General features: G+C 36.8%; 1 protein-coding gene across 6 annotated transcripts in view; it reads left to right on the top strand.

Moving 5' to 3' along the window:
- Positions 1–11,091, top strand: part of Rhau (ATP-dependent RNA helicase Rhau) — an 80,774-nt gene extending 69,683 nt beyond the window's left edge. For all 6 annotated transcript variants that reach the window (XM_083132228.1, XM_083132227.1, XM_083132223.1 and 3 more), the window contains 3 exons: positions 3,548–3,848; positions 5,831–5,928; positions 10,833–11,091. In XM_083132228.1, coding sequence (XP_082988354.1) covers positions 3,548–3,848; positions 5,831–5,928; positions 10,833–10,926 — 493 coding nt within the window. In that variant the 3' untranslated portion in view covers positions 10,927–11,091. The remainder of the gene's footprint in view (positions 1–3,547; positions 3,849–5,830; positions 5,929–10,832) is intronic.
- The last annotated feature ends 5,422 nt before the right edge of the window (positions 11,092–16,513 follow it).

Below are 16,513 nucleotides of genomic sequence, written 5' to 3'. Positions count from 1 at the left end.
GACAGGTGAAAAATAGCCTAAGTGCTGACACACCCAAAATTTTAAATTCAAAATTCAAATTCAAAAAAATTGCATTCACATTGCAATGATCCTGGCTTGGAAGTTGATGAAAAGTCATATTTTTTCTTCTTCTGGGCTTTGAAGTCTATGCTAATTGTAGTCTCTTCCATTTAGTTAGGACCAGCCTTCACGGCAGAGTGGTTAGCACAGCATGCTATGATGCCAGGGATCCCGGGGTCGAATTCCAGCCTGGGCATAAGTGTTTGTGAGTGCCCCTTCATCAATTTCATTGTATCGACACTCATTCTCATCTTTGCGATTCAGAAAAGCAAAGTAAAATAAACCAAATCAATCAATCCCTTTAGTTAGAACCAGAAAACATTTATGGTTGGTGCGGTAAGCGTGGTTTACAAATTGCACAAGTGGTTTTACATTTTTCCGTGCTGAAATCGAATTGTTTTTATGATTAATTTTGAAAGACCACTGTCTTCTTTAACAGAAGTTAAGGGCGTGATTAACACTTCTAAATTAATCAGAAGAACCATTCAATTTGCAATGCAGAAACATGAAACGCCACTGATGCAACAGGGGCCATTGTTTTCTATTTTTCATTTTCTGGCCTCTTTTGGCTTTTAGGTCAGTGGTTTTTGCCATTTTTGTGGTATTTTTTAAATAATTTTTGAGTTCCTTTTTTGCTCCTTTCCTGTTGTACGTGCATTTAATATACTAAGACTTTACAATTGAAAATTCATCTCTTACGAGGGTCACTATTTATATTTTGAGCCTAACAATGAAAAAACAGAAATTTGGCATTGAAAACTGCTTTATTGTTTATCGAAGTATTCTCCTTTATGGTCAATACACTTTTGCATTCGTTCGAACCATTTGTCAAAGCAGTTTTTCCAATCTTCTTGAGACACCTCCATAATATGGTTTTTGAACGCATCAACGGCATCTTCCGCCGACGAAAATTGTTGTCCACGCAATTTATTCTTGACATTCGAGAACAAGAAGAAGTCATTGGGTTCCAAATCAGGACTGTACGGCGGATGAACCATCAAGTCGGTTGTTAGACGAGATGTGTGACAGCTGGCATTGTGTTGATGAAGAATGATCCGACTGCGTTTGTTTGTTTTCCGTATTTGACCGAAGACCTCTGGCAAACAAATTGTTGTGTACCATTCAGAGTTGACTGTTCTACGTTCCTCTAAAGGCACAGTTGCCACATGACCAGTTTTCCCGAAAAAACAGACGACCATTTGTTTCGATGTGCTTCGAGCGCGAACAACTTTTGTTGGATTGGGTTCATCTTGAAACACCCATACAGTCGACTGCTGTTTACGTTCCAGCTCATATGCATAGATCCATGATTCGTCACCTGTTACAATCTTATATACGTCTTTTGATTGTATTTATTGAGCATTTGTTTGCACCAATTGACGCGAGCGTCTTTTTGAGTTTTTGTCAAATTGTGTGGGATCCAACGAGAACATACCTTTCTCACAGCTAAATGATCATGTAATATTTTATATATGCTGGTGGAACTAATGCCTATGGTTGCCTCAATCTCACAGTATGTCACATGACGATCTTGCAGTATTAGGTTTTGCACAGCATCAATGTTTTCTTGAACAACAACTGATTTTGGACGACCTTCGCGAATCTCGTCCGTGAGCGAATGGCAGCCACGATTAAATTTGTTATACCAGTGTTTCACAGTGGCAAAGGATGGGGCTTCATCGCCAAATGTGGAAGTAAGTTGATCGATGCACTCTTGTCTTGATAATCAACGTCGAAAATCGTAAAAAATCATCGCTCGAAAATGTTGACGAGTTAATTCCATTTTATTGTTGTCGTGCAATCTCCAAGGCAACATAAACAACACAAATGAAGCTATTGACAAAACATTTGAAATATGTTATGGTCAATAATGCCAGACGATTCCATGAAAACGTCAAATCGCATCTAACTTCAATCAGTGTTGCCAATGCTCAAAATATAAATAGTGACCCTCGTACTATGTTGTGTCAAGTTCATAGCGAGATAAGAGTCATCTTCCTGGCACCTGATCACAAATGTGACACTAATAGGAGCGGGAAGGAAGTGAAGACTTAACGTTGCAGGGAATAAGGGAACTTTCAGATGGAAACAACACGAGACATGTGCCACTTAGAAATCGACCATCAGAAATAAACGCAAGCTTGTGAACCAAATCGACATGACATGCTGCATGTGTTGCATGGACTAGATCATTTTTTCAATACCGTGCAACATGTCACCTCCATCTTGTTGTTTGTGCCTGCACTGTGAACATCTTGGTTTAGACTGAAGGGGCCCATGTCGTTTGTTGCCTGCTGTGTAACTTCAGTGCTAAAGCTAATAACAAGTGAAAGGGTTAACTCTGCAGGACATTGAAGATTAGCAGGTGAAGGTGTTTAAAATACAATGCCATTTCATTCTTCTGGTAAGTTGAGGGGAGGAAATCAGTGTGTACATCAGGAATGTCAAATTAATTTGTCTAGAAACATGTCGGAGGTAAAACAGAGCAAACAGTTATTTTTGCAGAAACTTGTTTCAGAATTTCAAGACAAGGTGTTCTCCACAGATGGGATGATTCGATTCTGTTTTGCAAATCGTTTGAAGTAAACGTAAGTGCTGAATACCATCCAACAGCATATTGTCCCTACAGTTCACTTTGCTATTATAGTGTGGCAGAATATCGATGAGTAGCTTTCACCAAACACTTCATTTGTGCTGGCAGGGGACATTAATGCACACCACCCTATGTGGGGCTGTTCTCTAACTGATCGATCTGGTAAAGATTTTTATAATTACTTAACAAGATTCATCAGCTGTATTACTCAACGACGGAACACCTACACTAATTTCAAGACCTAATGAACAACCGAGTGCTCCGGACATAACTATTACCTCAAATGATAAAATATATGATTTCTTGCAATTGAACAAGCAGAGCATCTTCAACAAGTGGACATCAATCATTTGAGAAATAGTCAAACATAAAATTGAGTACTGTGGGCTTTATAGCATTGATGATTTTCTATGAACGTACAGATTTAGGTTAAACTAAGTGGTTATTGAATCTTACAACTTTTTGTACCTGTAAAGTAATTTTACAATATTGTGTATGTTGTAACTAAACTTTGAGAATATAACATTTTTTATACACTGTGCAATGTTACACAATTCACCTTCATTTATTCATCTTGGCGATTTAGATCAATTCAGTAAATACATGTACAAATATCATTGTTTTTTCTTCTTCTTTTTTATCTATGTACATATTATTTCATGTGTTTCTAGTTGAGAATTATCAAATTAAATGTGACCTTAAATTCTTGTCATAATAAATATTTTTGCAATTGAAAATCATATCTAACACATTCTTCAATTTAAGTTACAAGAAGTTACTAGATTTAGATATATGTATTATACATTTTCGTACAATTGAATTATTCATATCAGATTGTTTAATATGACGTGACAACTGCCCATCGTCATACTAGATTTACTATTTTATTTGCAGGGCAAGGACCAAAAACGGAAGAACATTTGTGATGCTCAGAACTCCTCAAGACGGAAGAGTGAAGTTTCACCCAAAATCAGTCAATGAGACCGAACATGAATTTCCTAGTCCTTTCATAGTCTACCATTCAAAACTGAAGACAATGGGTATTTTCCTGCATGATACGACGATGGTTTCTTCAATCTCGCTGATTTTCTTTGGCAAGAAATTCGAGCTCTCTGTAGTTGAAGGACATGAAATGATCAGCATTGATGAACATACAAAGTGGAGAGCTGAGGGAAACACTACAGAACTTGTGCAGGTTGGTCAGCTTTATACAGGGTGATTCAAGTCTCACCATCTAAATTTTGCTTGTTAAAAGATATTGGAAATTCTTGCCTAAAAAACACCATCGTTGAGAAAATTCTTGATACATAAACAGTGTTAAGGTATGTAAATTACTTTTTCGTGTTATTGATTCATAACTTTTTCACTAATTTCAAATAATATAAATTTCCATTCTGATAAAGATATTTATAATTAATCCACATCATCTTCTTTAAAAGTGTATTTTTCATTCAACATTTTCCTGTAGAAATAATCAGCAATCCAAGATTTTGTTTTGCTCATAATTTAATCCAGCTACAGGAAAGTGTGTTGTTAAATAAACTGGAAATTTCATGTTGTCATTCACATTATCCATATAATTTCATATACACATAAAATTATTAGTAATTATTTTTTTCTTGTGTGTTCATTTTGTTTGCATTGTAGAATTAATCAAGCTAAAAATAAATAAATGCCTGATGAAGAGAGTGTGTTCTACCAAAAACGATACAACACAATTTTTTACATGCTTGTAGCAGCCGTAAACTACAAGCTTAATGATTCCTTCTATGTTGGCTACACTTCTTTATTTGCTTGACATTTTGATGTATGACATCATATTGTCAGATAATGGGAAATGAAACAATGTTGTAACAAATGAAGCACACATATTTGGTTCAGATTTAATGTGGTACATGTGCTCGTTTTTAGCAAATCATTATATCCTGGTTGATTTTGAACAAAACAAGGTAATGCCAACCTCCATGGTGGAGGGGTTAACACAGTATTCTATGACCACCAGGGGTCCCAGGTTTGAATCACAGCCTAACATGGATGTTCTTTGTGAGTGTCCCTTCATCGTATCATCACTCATCCTCATCTTCACAATTAGCCAAAAGTGGTAGAAAAGTGAAGTAAAATGAACCAAATCAATCAATGAAGTAAACTATCAATTGTAACTATAGTCTCATTATAGCCTGAGATATGAAATATTCTGCTGGAACACAAGATATAAAATTTTATAGACTTGCGATTATCCGAGCTAATTGGGACCGATACTACCTCGGATACGGAAAAACTAGGATAATACGGAGATAATGTGTTAATAGGTCGTAAATGACGGAACAACACTTAAAACTGTATAGTAATTATCCATTACTAGTACAACATAAATGAGAAGATTACTTTTTCAAAAAGTATTTCATAGTTTTTTGGACTAACCAACCTCTTTCCTCTCTTCGACGCTGTGATGTAACGCCAGCGCTGTAGGGAGAGTAGATGTAACGAACACGTGCGGTGCGTACGGTGACTTGACTCCAACTTACTAGTAAATAAACAGGGGGTGCGTTATGAAGCTTGATGTTTTCCAACCACTCCCTCGGTTAACCCGGAGCCTCGGTTAATCGCAAGTCTACTGTAATTTCAAATTTTGTGCTGAAAAAGAATAATGCTATGAAAAACAGCCGTAATTGAATTCAATTCAATTTTCTTTATTTAAGGGTGAGGTTCAGCCTGTGTGTCTTCTCCCACCTAACCCTGTTTATATATTTATCTGGTGTACATAAATTAGATAAAAAGAGAAGAAAGAAAATGGTTACAAAGAAAAGAACAAAGACAAGATTTTAAAAAATCAAGAAGACACATAAAAAGAAAGATAAAACACATTCACGCACACACACATACATAATAAACATGTCTGAGAAGGAAATTCACGCAAGCATGTTGATTTGTCGTTTTAATTCCACTTTATGCTCAGAAAGGCTAATCGGGACTGGACCTACAGTTTAAAGTGGGATCCGAACCACTATGTGCCTCCACCGGGTATCGAATCTGGGGCTCTGCAAGGATGTTGAGATTGATGTACATGATTATGATAGTTTTGTGAGGTAAGATAGAACAATGCATAGGTAAATATTACATTATAGTTGAAGATTTGTCAAATAATATATTTTCTTGACTTTTTTGTTTCTGTTACAGGAATTGAGGAGACAGCTGAACCTTCTATTGGAATACAAGGTGTCTCATCCTGCTGTGGTCGATTGGAAAGTAGACTCCTGGGAAACTGGACTTTTGAGGTTGGTTATACAGTACAGTGGTATCTCTCAACAAACACAATATGGTGTTTGTTACGCAAGAGATTTTCCGTATAGGTTACTTTAGAAATATTGGTCCAAAATCATGAAACATCATAAAATAACTGCAGCAAATATAAAAAAAAAACACCATCGATGTCGGAGATGCTAGGAATTTACTAATTTTTAACATACAGAAACTGCAGCATGGTCAATACAGTTATAAAAAATACATACACTTCAGTATGTATGTACAGTCCCTCTTGTTCATTGTTATTTTGGCTTTGGTTGGTCTCTTTTAGTGCATTTATAACAACCGTTTTTTACATGTACTGTAGCCAGGTTGCTGCTGTTACGGAATATAATATGTATGCCTGCTGACGTTAATCATCTGTAATGATTAGTATTGGCGATATATCGTCAAGACGATATATTCTGATATTAAAAAGATATCATCCAGGCGATATGTCATGATATTTTGATAATATATATCATGTCGGCAATATATCATCATGATACTTTGGTGATATCATGATGATATTTGGTGATATATATTATGTTGACAATATATCATCACTATGTTTGGCAATATATATTGTGTCAGTGATATATTGTCATGATATTTTGGCTATATATATTGTGGACATTATATATCGTCGATATCACAATATGGAAAAAATATCGTATCATATCATCTGTTACTATATTTTCATGATATATCATGATATCAAATTTCCAATATCTTCCATCCCTAGTGTGTAATGATATCCATGTGTGGTTCTTCATGGAGGACTGGGTTCGTTATGTGAGGCATTTTGCATCCCTGTGCATATTCTGTATGTGAGGTACTGAGTTGTGTACTTATTTCATAAATCATGGATATTTTTGCTATATTTCTGTGCATCAAAAGTTCATATTTCAATCATAATATAAGTATTGCAGAACCAAAATTCTTACCAATACTAATACTTAAACACTGATGCAGTTTATAGTAGTATGTACATCCATTGAAACTACACCATGCCAGTGTTCAAGGAGTTATTTTAAAATATCCGTAAGTTCAAATTTGCAATTATCAGGATATTGGTATGTTCACAGAATTTTGATGAAAATTTTTAAAAATGTACACATTTTGCATAATTTGCAGGATATTTAGACTGCAAACGTGCTGTATGGAATTTTGCAATTCCTACAAGATGGTTTGACTGTGGAAAGCTATCAGTGATTAAATTGGAATCTATACTTTCCAATATATCAATATTGGTATTGGCTCACTCCTAATTCTAAGCAATTTAAAGCCCCCCCACACCCTCCCTTCTTATAAATTAGGAATGGTATAGATTAATCAGCAATTATTCATTGTTGTCTACTTTTGGTTGAACTGCACCTTGGTCAAAAATACTGCATAGAGAACTGACTTGCTAACTGTGGAGAGTGTACTATATTGGCTGATATAAGTATATCAGTTTATTGATAAAACTGGTTCTAATTTTACTCATGGAACATTTCTCTAAAACGTCAAATTTTGTTTCAAAATTAAGAAAAATTGTGCATACTTTCCAGCATATTGAGAGTGGAAATTATTGGCTTTCAGAAAGTAAGTAAATTCCAAGTGATATTTTCTGATACCAATACAACAGGTATCGGCCAATACTGTAATCAGTATTGACATAGTTCCAATAATAATGTAATTCATGTGCCTTGACTTATATGACAAGTTATGACTTGTTATATGACACTTAGGTGGCCACGGTGGCTCAGTCGGTAATGCGTCTGACTACCATGCTAAAGGTCCCGGGTTCGATCCCCGGCCGGTTCAAATCCGGGAACTTTTCTAACGATGGAAGCGGCCCCGGCACCCACCCAGAGTCGAATAACATGGGTACCTGGGGGGTAAAGGCGGTCAGGGGCATGATGCTGATCCCACTCACGACCGGATCAAGAAAGTGTGGAGCGTTACCCCCACACCCCCTATACGCCTTCATGGCATGGTGCTAAGCACAGGGGAGCACTTTACTTTTTTTTTACTTTACTTTACTTTTTATGTGCCTTAACTTTGTAAATTTCTAGATATGCACCTATTGCAGTAATCTGGGTGCATACTTTAATTGTAATAAAATAATAACCTGTGATGCAACAGCCCTTGAGGACAAGCGCCTATCTACTGACTGCCAGCCTCAATTCCACCAGAGGTGGTAAATCATCCATCCAGTTACGGGGTGATGTGTGATCAGTACAATGAACCACCATTCATTGTGTATGCTTCCATGACTGGGTTATGCCACTCAGTGTTTTCCCCAATTTCCTCATAATGGTGGGTGGCCATCAGTGGCGAAGCTCCTATGAGGCTTTTGAGGCTTAGCCTACCCAAAAAATGTTGAAATTAAAATGTTCTTGTACCCTGTAACAATCAAAGTTCGTTAAAACGAATTAAACTATGTAATCTGAACGTTTGGTTCCGCCGATCCTTCCAGATATGTCGTCAGTCAGGCCAGAAAGACGAGAGCGCGTTCGGTCCGAACTGTGAGGCTTTTGACGAAAAGCCTCGCGTTTAAAAGGCAGCTACAGCGTGACTGTGTGTAGGTGGGAGGGAGTGTAAGGGGAGGGGACTGCCGATTCACTGGGTGAAAGCGGCTAGCCTCAGAACCAACCTGTTGTGCTTCTAGTCTTCTTGTGCAAAGTGCATCGTTCATGCGCTGCATTGTTGAATGTTAATTTACTTCAAGTGCTTGCGTGTGTGTGTGTGTGGCACATAGTGTATTTATGTTATAAAAATAAAATACTGTGAAATTATGTGTTGAAAACTCTAAGAGAATTTGCAGTGAAATAAATGTAAGTGAACAAGACTTCGTGGCTCTCAAATGCTCAACCTACAAAATCTTGGACACACTGATTGTACAAATGGAAATACGTTTTGGAGATCTTGAAAAGATAAAATTTGTTGAATTGCTAGACCAAAATAGCTTTGGGCGATATAAACTACATTTTCCAGTGATGAAATTAAATAACCTTCTGTCCACGTATCCATTTTTCAATAAAGAACGATTAGAAAATGATTTAAAGAATATCTATGCTGATGAAGAAAAGCATTTACCTCCTGCAGACCTTCTAAAATTCATAGTTAGCAATGATCTTCAAACAATCTACAAAGAAGTAACACAACTTATCAAGTTGGTCTTGATACAACAGCTTCCTCCGAAAGAAGTATGAGCACCCTCAAGAGAGTAAAAAAATTATCTCCGTAATTCAATGAAAAATGAAAGATTAAGTTCTCTCAGTACAATAGCCATTGAAAAAAAAACTGGTTAAAGAACTTTCTATTGATCAAGGCTTAAAGGAAAGAGTAATTGATACTTTTACAACCAAGAAGAATCGACGCATGAACCTGCTGTAAAAAAATATAAGCAGATTTTTCAGCCTACCCAGTATTTATGCCTTAGTTTCGCCACTGGTTTCCATTGGTCCCATACAAAGGCCAAAATCTCAGGAGAAAAGTTGTTACGCTTCCCCCGAGCAGACACAAACCAGCACACGTCCTATAGCTCGAGCCCAAGCCACATGGCCACGATGCGGGATGCATACTTTAATTGAAGAGTTGAATGAATCATTTTTACCTGGAACATCTACAATTTTATATTGGATCAGTAAAAAGTTAATATTAGTAGATTTCATATTTAAGCATAAAATCAAAATTTGTATACTTGTCAAAGACAACGTTTCGGTGGCAACTGCCACCTTCTTCAGGTCAAGAAGTCGGCTTTACGGAAATCCACAAAGCTTCGCTATTTAGAAAGGATATAGGTTTTTACGTGGACAGGTTGAATGCTAGGATAACATGACTAAAAAGGACTGTTTCCATATTTTAAAATCCCTTAAAACTCATATAAAAACTGTTAAAACCCGTGTTACTATCCGATCACAATTCACATGTTGACTGGAAATTGTTGTTCCTTCTTGACCTGAAGAAGGGGGGGGGGGGGGGGGCCGTACGTAAGTAAATAACAAATTTTGATTTTATGCTTATATATGATAGTGAGTAAGTCGTATGCATCCAAAATATGAAATTTCATATTGCTACTTTATCCTTGGTACAAATACACACACACAGTATTGTGTAATATCTGCAGACTTACACCCGTTTGAACAAAATATCCTCCCATGTGGGTGATGCAAGGAGGGGGGGGGGCAGACCAGGTGTCCTGTGTTCCAATAATCTGAGCAAATTAAAAAAAATTAGGCAAACTACAACTTATAATCGTAGTTGGTTGCTGCAATGGGAGATTAAAGGGGTGTGGGGGCACTTGCCCCTTGTGCACTGTAATTGCTTGTTGTGTATATTGAAGAGTGATACCGAGCGAAATCTGGAAAAGCTCTACTCTTCCACCTCTCCACACTGACCAACAACCTGAACATTCAACGACAATGCTGTATACCACAGAGAATAGTATTATTCTTTTAACTGCATACCGATGAGTATGTAATCCCGGCCTCACTTCCTCTGGGGACTTTCCATGGAAGGTAGAGGCTTTATCCTCTCGTTGAGGGGTCAGAAACAAAGGATGTTGAGAACAGTATAAAACATCCCGAAAGGTAAAACTCACTCTCAGTTGTTAGTAAGAATTCATCAAGTAGAGTGGGTACGGGAACGTGGCAGTTCAAGGCAGCATATAATTTAAGACACGAGGCACCCCAGTAAGTTGCATCTCGAACCCAGGACTTTACATCGAACATCATCCCGATCAGGTCTAGATAAGTATTCCTCTCCTTTCATCTTCTTCACAGAACAGGCCAAATTAAGTTATGAAATGATGATATTTTATAATTTTATTTGAGAGATTGCTACATAAATGAAAATTTTGTATTTGTAAGGTATGCCCCTGAAGCTCAATGTTTTTGTTTTCTTGTAGAGCCATTATAGAACTCCTTGGGTATGAAGATATGCAGGTGATGGGCCTTTTGGATGAACATGAGAGTGATGAAGACTATGGTGATTATAAATGAGGCATGGAAGTTTACCATTAGAGTTTATGCAAAGGAGCGAACACTTATGTAAAGTTGCACTTTTTTTTTTCTTGGTTCAAAGAAACTCAAATCATAAGTGTAGTCAAATTTTCTGTATTTTGTACAAAAGAAATCTATCGTTTTGAGAATATAGTTGTTTGTGTACAGAAATTTAATGTGCTTCATTTTCATATTTTTTCCAGTTCGCAGTGTTTCTTGTCTCTAGTACCCATGGGCCTCTTTTTTTTTGTTTTCTTTAAGAAGGGGGTAGGTCCTTAAATATCCTCAAATGATGATATTTCAGTTAAAATAATTTGTTAACTTTGTCACATAGCTTAGACCCTTGCATCAATTGAAAATTTATTTTATATATTATTAATCATTCATATGCAGGGTGGGGCAGAAAAACCTGATGTTTTTTGAAATGATATAACATAGTAAATACAAAGAATTTGTCTTTATTCATGTGCTAGAACAGCCATATGTATGTCATTATTGTTGAAAATAATAGGATTTATACTTAACATTAAGTGTGGAAAATAGCACCCATTTTGGTTCACACACTGCTGGAGTCTGTCGCTGAAACTTCTCTTTTCTGGGGAAGAAAAACATGCAGATTGTGGTTTTGTTATTGTGCCACGTTGCTGGGGTCATTGGAGGGGAGGTTGTGGGATTCCACTCCTCAATACCTGCCATTTCAGTCACCATGGAGCTGTGGAACCCAAAACACCAAAATGTTATTTTTTGCACTTAATGTTGGTGTAAATATTTTTTTTAAAAAATAATAATTGCATACATGTGGCTGCAAGGCTAGCACATAAGAATAAGGATGAACTCTTTTTTTAAAAAAAAAAAATCATCAGGTTTTTCTGCCCCACCATGTACAATTGCAATGCAAATATAGAGTTTGCAGATTTGACATACACAAATATGAAACACTAAGATAAATTGTATTTAAAGCCAAACATGCTGCAGTGTAGCCAGAAAATGTTCATGGAAGATCACTAGCTGATGAGTCAAAAGTTGGTGATAGTGCCAAATTGTCAAACACCTGTTCACCTTCCACGAACTACATTTGCCTCCATTGTAGCATCCACCATCTTCTTCTTATACACCCTGCCTTTAAAATGTAACCATCCCACCTTTCTCTTGTTGCTTTTGCCATAAAATTACATGTATTAAAATATACATAAACTGCACAGTTGAACTTTGATTTTACATTTTCCTGCATTATTATTATTTTTCCTACTGATTCTGTCTATTCATTTACCGCTGTGTAAATTTCTCTGCTCAGTTAAATCTTCAGAAATGCTTTCCATAGTATTACTTTTTTTCTTTCATTTTCGTTATCACCAGGATCTTTGTATTTTTTGTTTTTTTTACTGAGCTGTTTCTTTTTATTTATGTTTCCTCAGAATTCAAAATTCACCCATGTTAAACAGCACAATGAGTTACGCCTCAAAATACTATAACTGTGCCCTTATTTGTATTTGACCGAGAAGTACAGAATAGAGCTTGATTGATACATAAACAACCTGTGCACAGATGATCAGAATGGTGGTCTCATGTAAAATATTTTCTAAGAGGCATATCCAGAAAATAGTACCAGTTTGGCAATAAAAGAAAGAACAAAAAAACTTACTGTATTTCACCACATGATCATCGCAACCTGTTTACAGTCTAAAAATTGGTTTATAACCTTTCATTGCGCAATTGCGGCACATCAGATAATGAAGCCCATATCAGTGACGTAGGATATTCAGACGTAGACGATTAAATTTTGTCCATACTTGTCAACACTAGTAAATTTTCTCTACAGTAATATTTCGACTATAATGCATGCTAACAATAATAATCAATAACAACTAATGTCTTACTTTTTTTTCAGACTTGAAAAATGTTCACAAAACTATGACAAAGAAATGGATGTGCTTCGATTCGGACTATTCAATTTTAACGTATATTCACAAGTAATCTGTGCACCCTGATCTTGCATCAAAGACAGTTTAGTAATAAATTATTTTTTAAGTACCAGTATTACCAGCATATTAAAAAAAAGAAGCTTCACATAAAAAAAAATGGCACAAGAACTGTGGTGATTTTGCTGTGAAATAAGGTAGTTAAATCCTGGATAAATTTTCCGTATCCGGAAAATGCCTGAAACTCACTATTTATGTCACTTTCCATATTCCTACTTACGTATTCTGCATTGAGAAACATTGCTGAAAGTGGCATTTCGCTTTTTTCATGGAAATAATCTATATTTTGGACGTATGAAGTAAGTTTTGTTTGTTTCTTTTTCCCTTCAGTAACATGCTAAATGTCGGTCACAGTTTCACTACTGTTGTCGGCATGCAGTGTTTCCACCCCACTCCACCCAAAAATACCTACGTAGCCCCACAAACCATTGACGCATAGCCCCACGAACCATTCATACATAGCCCCATGAACCATTTCCGGTAAGGTTAGGTTAGGTAAGGTCACGTATTCGGTAAGTAATTTCTCGTAAATTTGAAGAAATTCTTTTTCCGGATATGGAAAATTTACCAAATCCTGCACTAAATTTCACAAAGTAGCTGTACTTACTTTTTTTTTGTTGTTGTTCAAACTTTTGCCACATCATGTAGCTTCTTCAGGAGTTAGGCAGGAATAGTTGCTAACCGGAGATGAAGTGGGAAACAAGTGATAGGAGACACTGCATTGTCTTGTATCCTCTATTTTCAACCTCTTATAACCCAACTCACCTTTTACATGTTTTAAAGTTTAGTTTTAATACACCGTCTCCAAAACCATCTTCAGTTACTTTTTGTTATCCTCCTTGTTGGGAGGTGATATCAGTGCTTTAACAAATGACTGTGGCCTTTTGTTGTTAGATTACTCCATTTGGATAAAATGGTGCAAACAAAGTCCACTTCCGACAAAATAATCTTTAATAAGCATACACAGAAAACCGAAAAGATTACTCAAAATGGGTATGCTACATGGAAGAGGTGAGATTTGCAGACTATTAACAGGTTCGAAAAATGTGAGGTCACAGACTACTAACAAACATTATTTGTGTAGTGTTTCATCCCTTGAAACTAACTTTATCTCTTGTCATTGCCATATACCAACACTTGGAGGAGAGGTGTCCTTTTACACTGAGGAAGTATATACCTTTTTAATGTGTCGTGTATGTCCGGTGCAGGTCTCTTTACAGCCTTGTACTTCTAACCTATCTCAGGGGGCTTTTTACACCTCAGGTAAGGAATTTAGATAAGAGGATTTTTTTCTTGTGTACGAGGGTTTTTTTTTTCAACCTCCGATAGGGCATGAAATCATAACCACAGTGAATAGCAAAATGGGTTTACTGGCAAAAGTTACGTACAACTATAATCTACTTTTCAACGTAATCACCAAGAAGATCCAGACATTTATCGTACCGATGGACCAGCTTTCCAATACCCTCTGCAAAGAAAAGTGCCGCCTGTCTGTTGAAGCTCCACATTTGTGTGGAAGCACCGTCCTCACAATCACTTCTTCATCGCCTGGAAAAGGTGGGAAGTCACAGCACCAGGTCTGGGATGTAGGGAGGGTGATCAAACACTTCCCAGTGGATTGATTGAAGGTCTTGGGTTGGTGCAGCAACATGCGGTCAGGCATTGTCATGAAACAAGACAATGCCCGTAGACAGCATGCCCTCCGGCAAACAGCTCATTCAACTGTGAATTTCCACTGCATTGTGCCCCTCTGCTTATAGAAATCGTATCACACTACGCACCTCGCACTTGGCGGGAGAGTCAATTGTAGCAGACATCTCAACGTGCCTGTCGCTCAGCTTCAACTGAAGCATTGGCCTTGGCAGTAGTGGTGGTAGTGGCAGGGGGGACGCCAATCATGTTGCGTGACACCCCGCTTCCTAGTACTTCACGGGCCTCCTGGCGTCACCATCGGAGGTTGAAAAAAAAAATAGCCCTCGTAGTTTGAATGGGGCAAAATGGCCATGTGTGCCAATGCACCCAAATCTTAAACTCATTAATTTGTTTTAACACCATGTAGTCAACGAAACTGTACAGTCTGAGATGAGCCCAATCCTATCAAATAATTTAATATGTTTAGTTTATATGTATCTTGTTTTTCTATTGAAATACTGTGGTAATATGAAACACAATTATGGGCTGAAACTGCCAATTGAGCAGTATGTACATTGTCTTCTTCTTTTATTTCTTTATAATTCTTCTTGATTTAACAACATCCGTGCGCATAGCAATCAAAACAAATATCATGACATAGTAGATGCAAATGCAAAAAAAGCGAGAACCCAGGATTATACAACACCTTTTTGACTACCTTATACAGACAAGGCTGTATTTAAGATTAAAGGATACACGGATGTTATAGGATCCAATTTTCATGCTTTAGCAAAGGTCATCTTAGACAGAATGGGTGAATTAAAGATTAGCATGGAAAACAAGATTGAACCAAGTCATGACATAATGGAAAAGAAGATTGAACAAAGTCATGAAATCATGGAAAAGAAGATTGAACAAAGTCATAAGCATATAGAGAAGGAATGAAGGGAAAATCAAAATCCAAGGAAGACACACTAAATCAATCTTTGTATAAATTGCAGGAGCAACTTCAAAGGCAAATAAGTCTAGTTTCTCAAGCATGCAAAACAGCAAGTAACGAACTTCGCCAGGAATGCCAGGCTGAACTAACAAATATTAGAACGGAAGTTGTAAACTTGAATGATTCACAAGGAAGAAAGATTATTAACTTAACCTCAATGGTGGAGATGCAGGAAACCGTTGTTAGAGAACTTAATTCTCGTGTTGAGCAACAACATAATTCCATTAAGCAAATTGAAGCTGAAATAAAAGATTGTAGTATTAGTAACTCAGCTAATTACAGAAGAATTTCAGCTACTGAAGCCACTGCAAAGGAGTTAAGGGAAGAATTTAACCACTTAAAACTGCAGGTGAAAGATACGTGTAGTAAAAGAACATCCACTGTTCCTAGTATAGCATCTTCTGCACCTAGTTTTTCCCCTTGTAATGTTACTCAACCAATGCTGCTGAAGTCAGAGCATAGTCAGAAAAGTATGAATGGTACCCAACGTAAGCAGAGAATGGTTGGTTTTGAGATTTCAAATAACAGTAACAATGTTGGCGACACCGATTAAGATACTACAACTGATACCTCTAGAACTACGAAGCCTAAGAAATTCTTTAGAAGGAAAAGAACAAAATTTAAATCCAACAGGCATACTAAATTTCCTTCAGGATTGACACCAACTTATTCACTTCCCACTGTTAGGTGTTCTACCAAGTATGAGAATGATGTTCAAGTTAAGACATATAGAAATTTAGCAGGAACTAGTGAAATCAAGTAAATCAGAATGTAATACCTAATGGTATCAATGAGACTATTCAAGTTCAGTTTCCTAACGCAAATGAAGGTTTCAGTGAACATCATGTGAACAACATTTCACCTTAATATTTAAGTGGAAAAAACAGTGCCGTGGAATGTTTCATCCAATAGAAAAAACGATCGTGGGATCACATTGCTATCAACGATTCCCTTGAATCCTATGACGTCCCGAATA

The sequence above is a fragment of the Lepisma saccharinum genome, chromosome 12 (genome assembly GCF_977018435.1).
Source record: "Lepisma saccharinum chromosome 12, izLepSacc3.1, whole genome shotgun sequence".
Taxonomy (NCBI): Eukaryota; Metazoa; Arthropoda; class Insecta; order Zygentoma; family Lepismatidae; genus Lepisma; species Lepisma saccharinum.
This window is presented reverse-complemented; position numbering and strand designations above follow the sequence as displayed.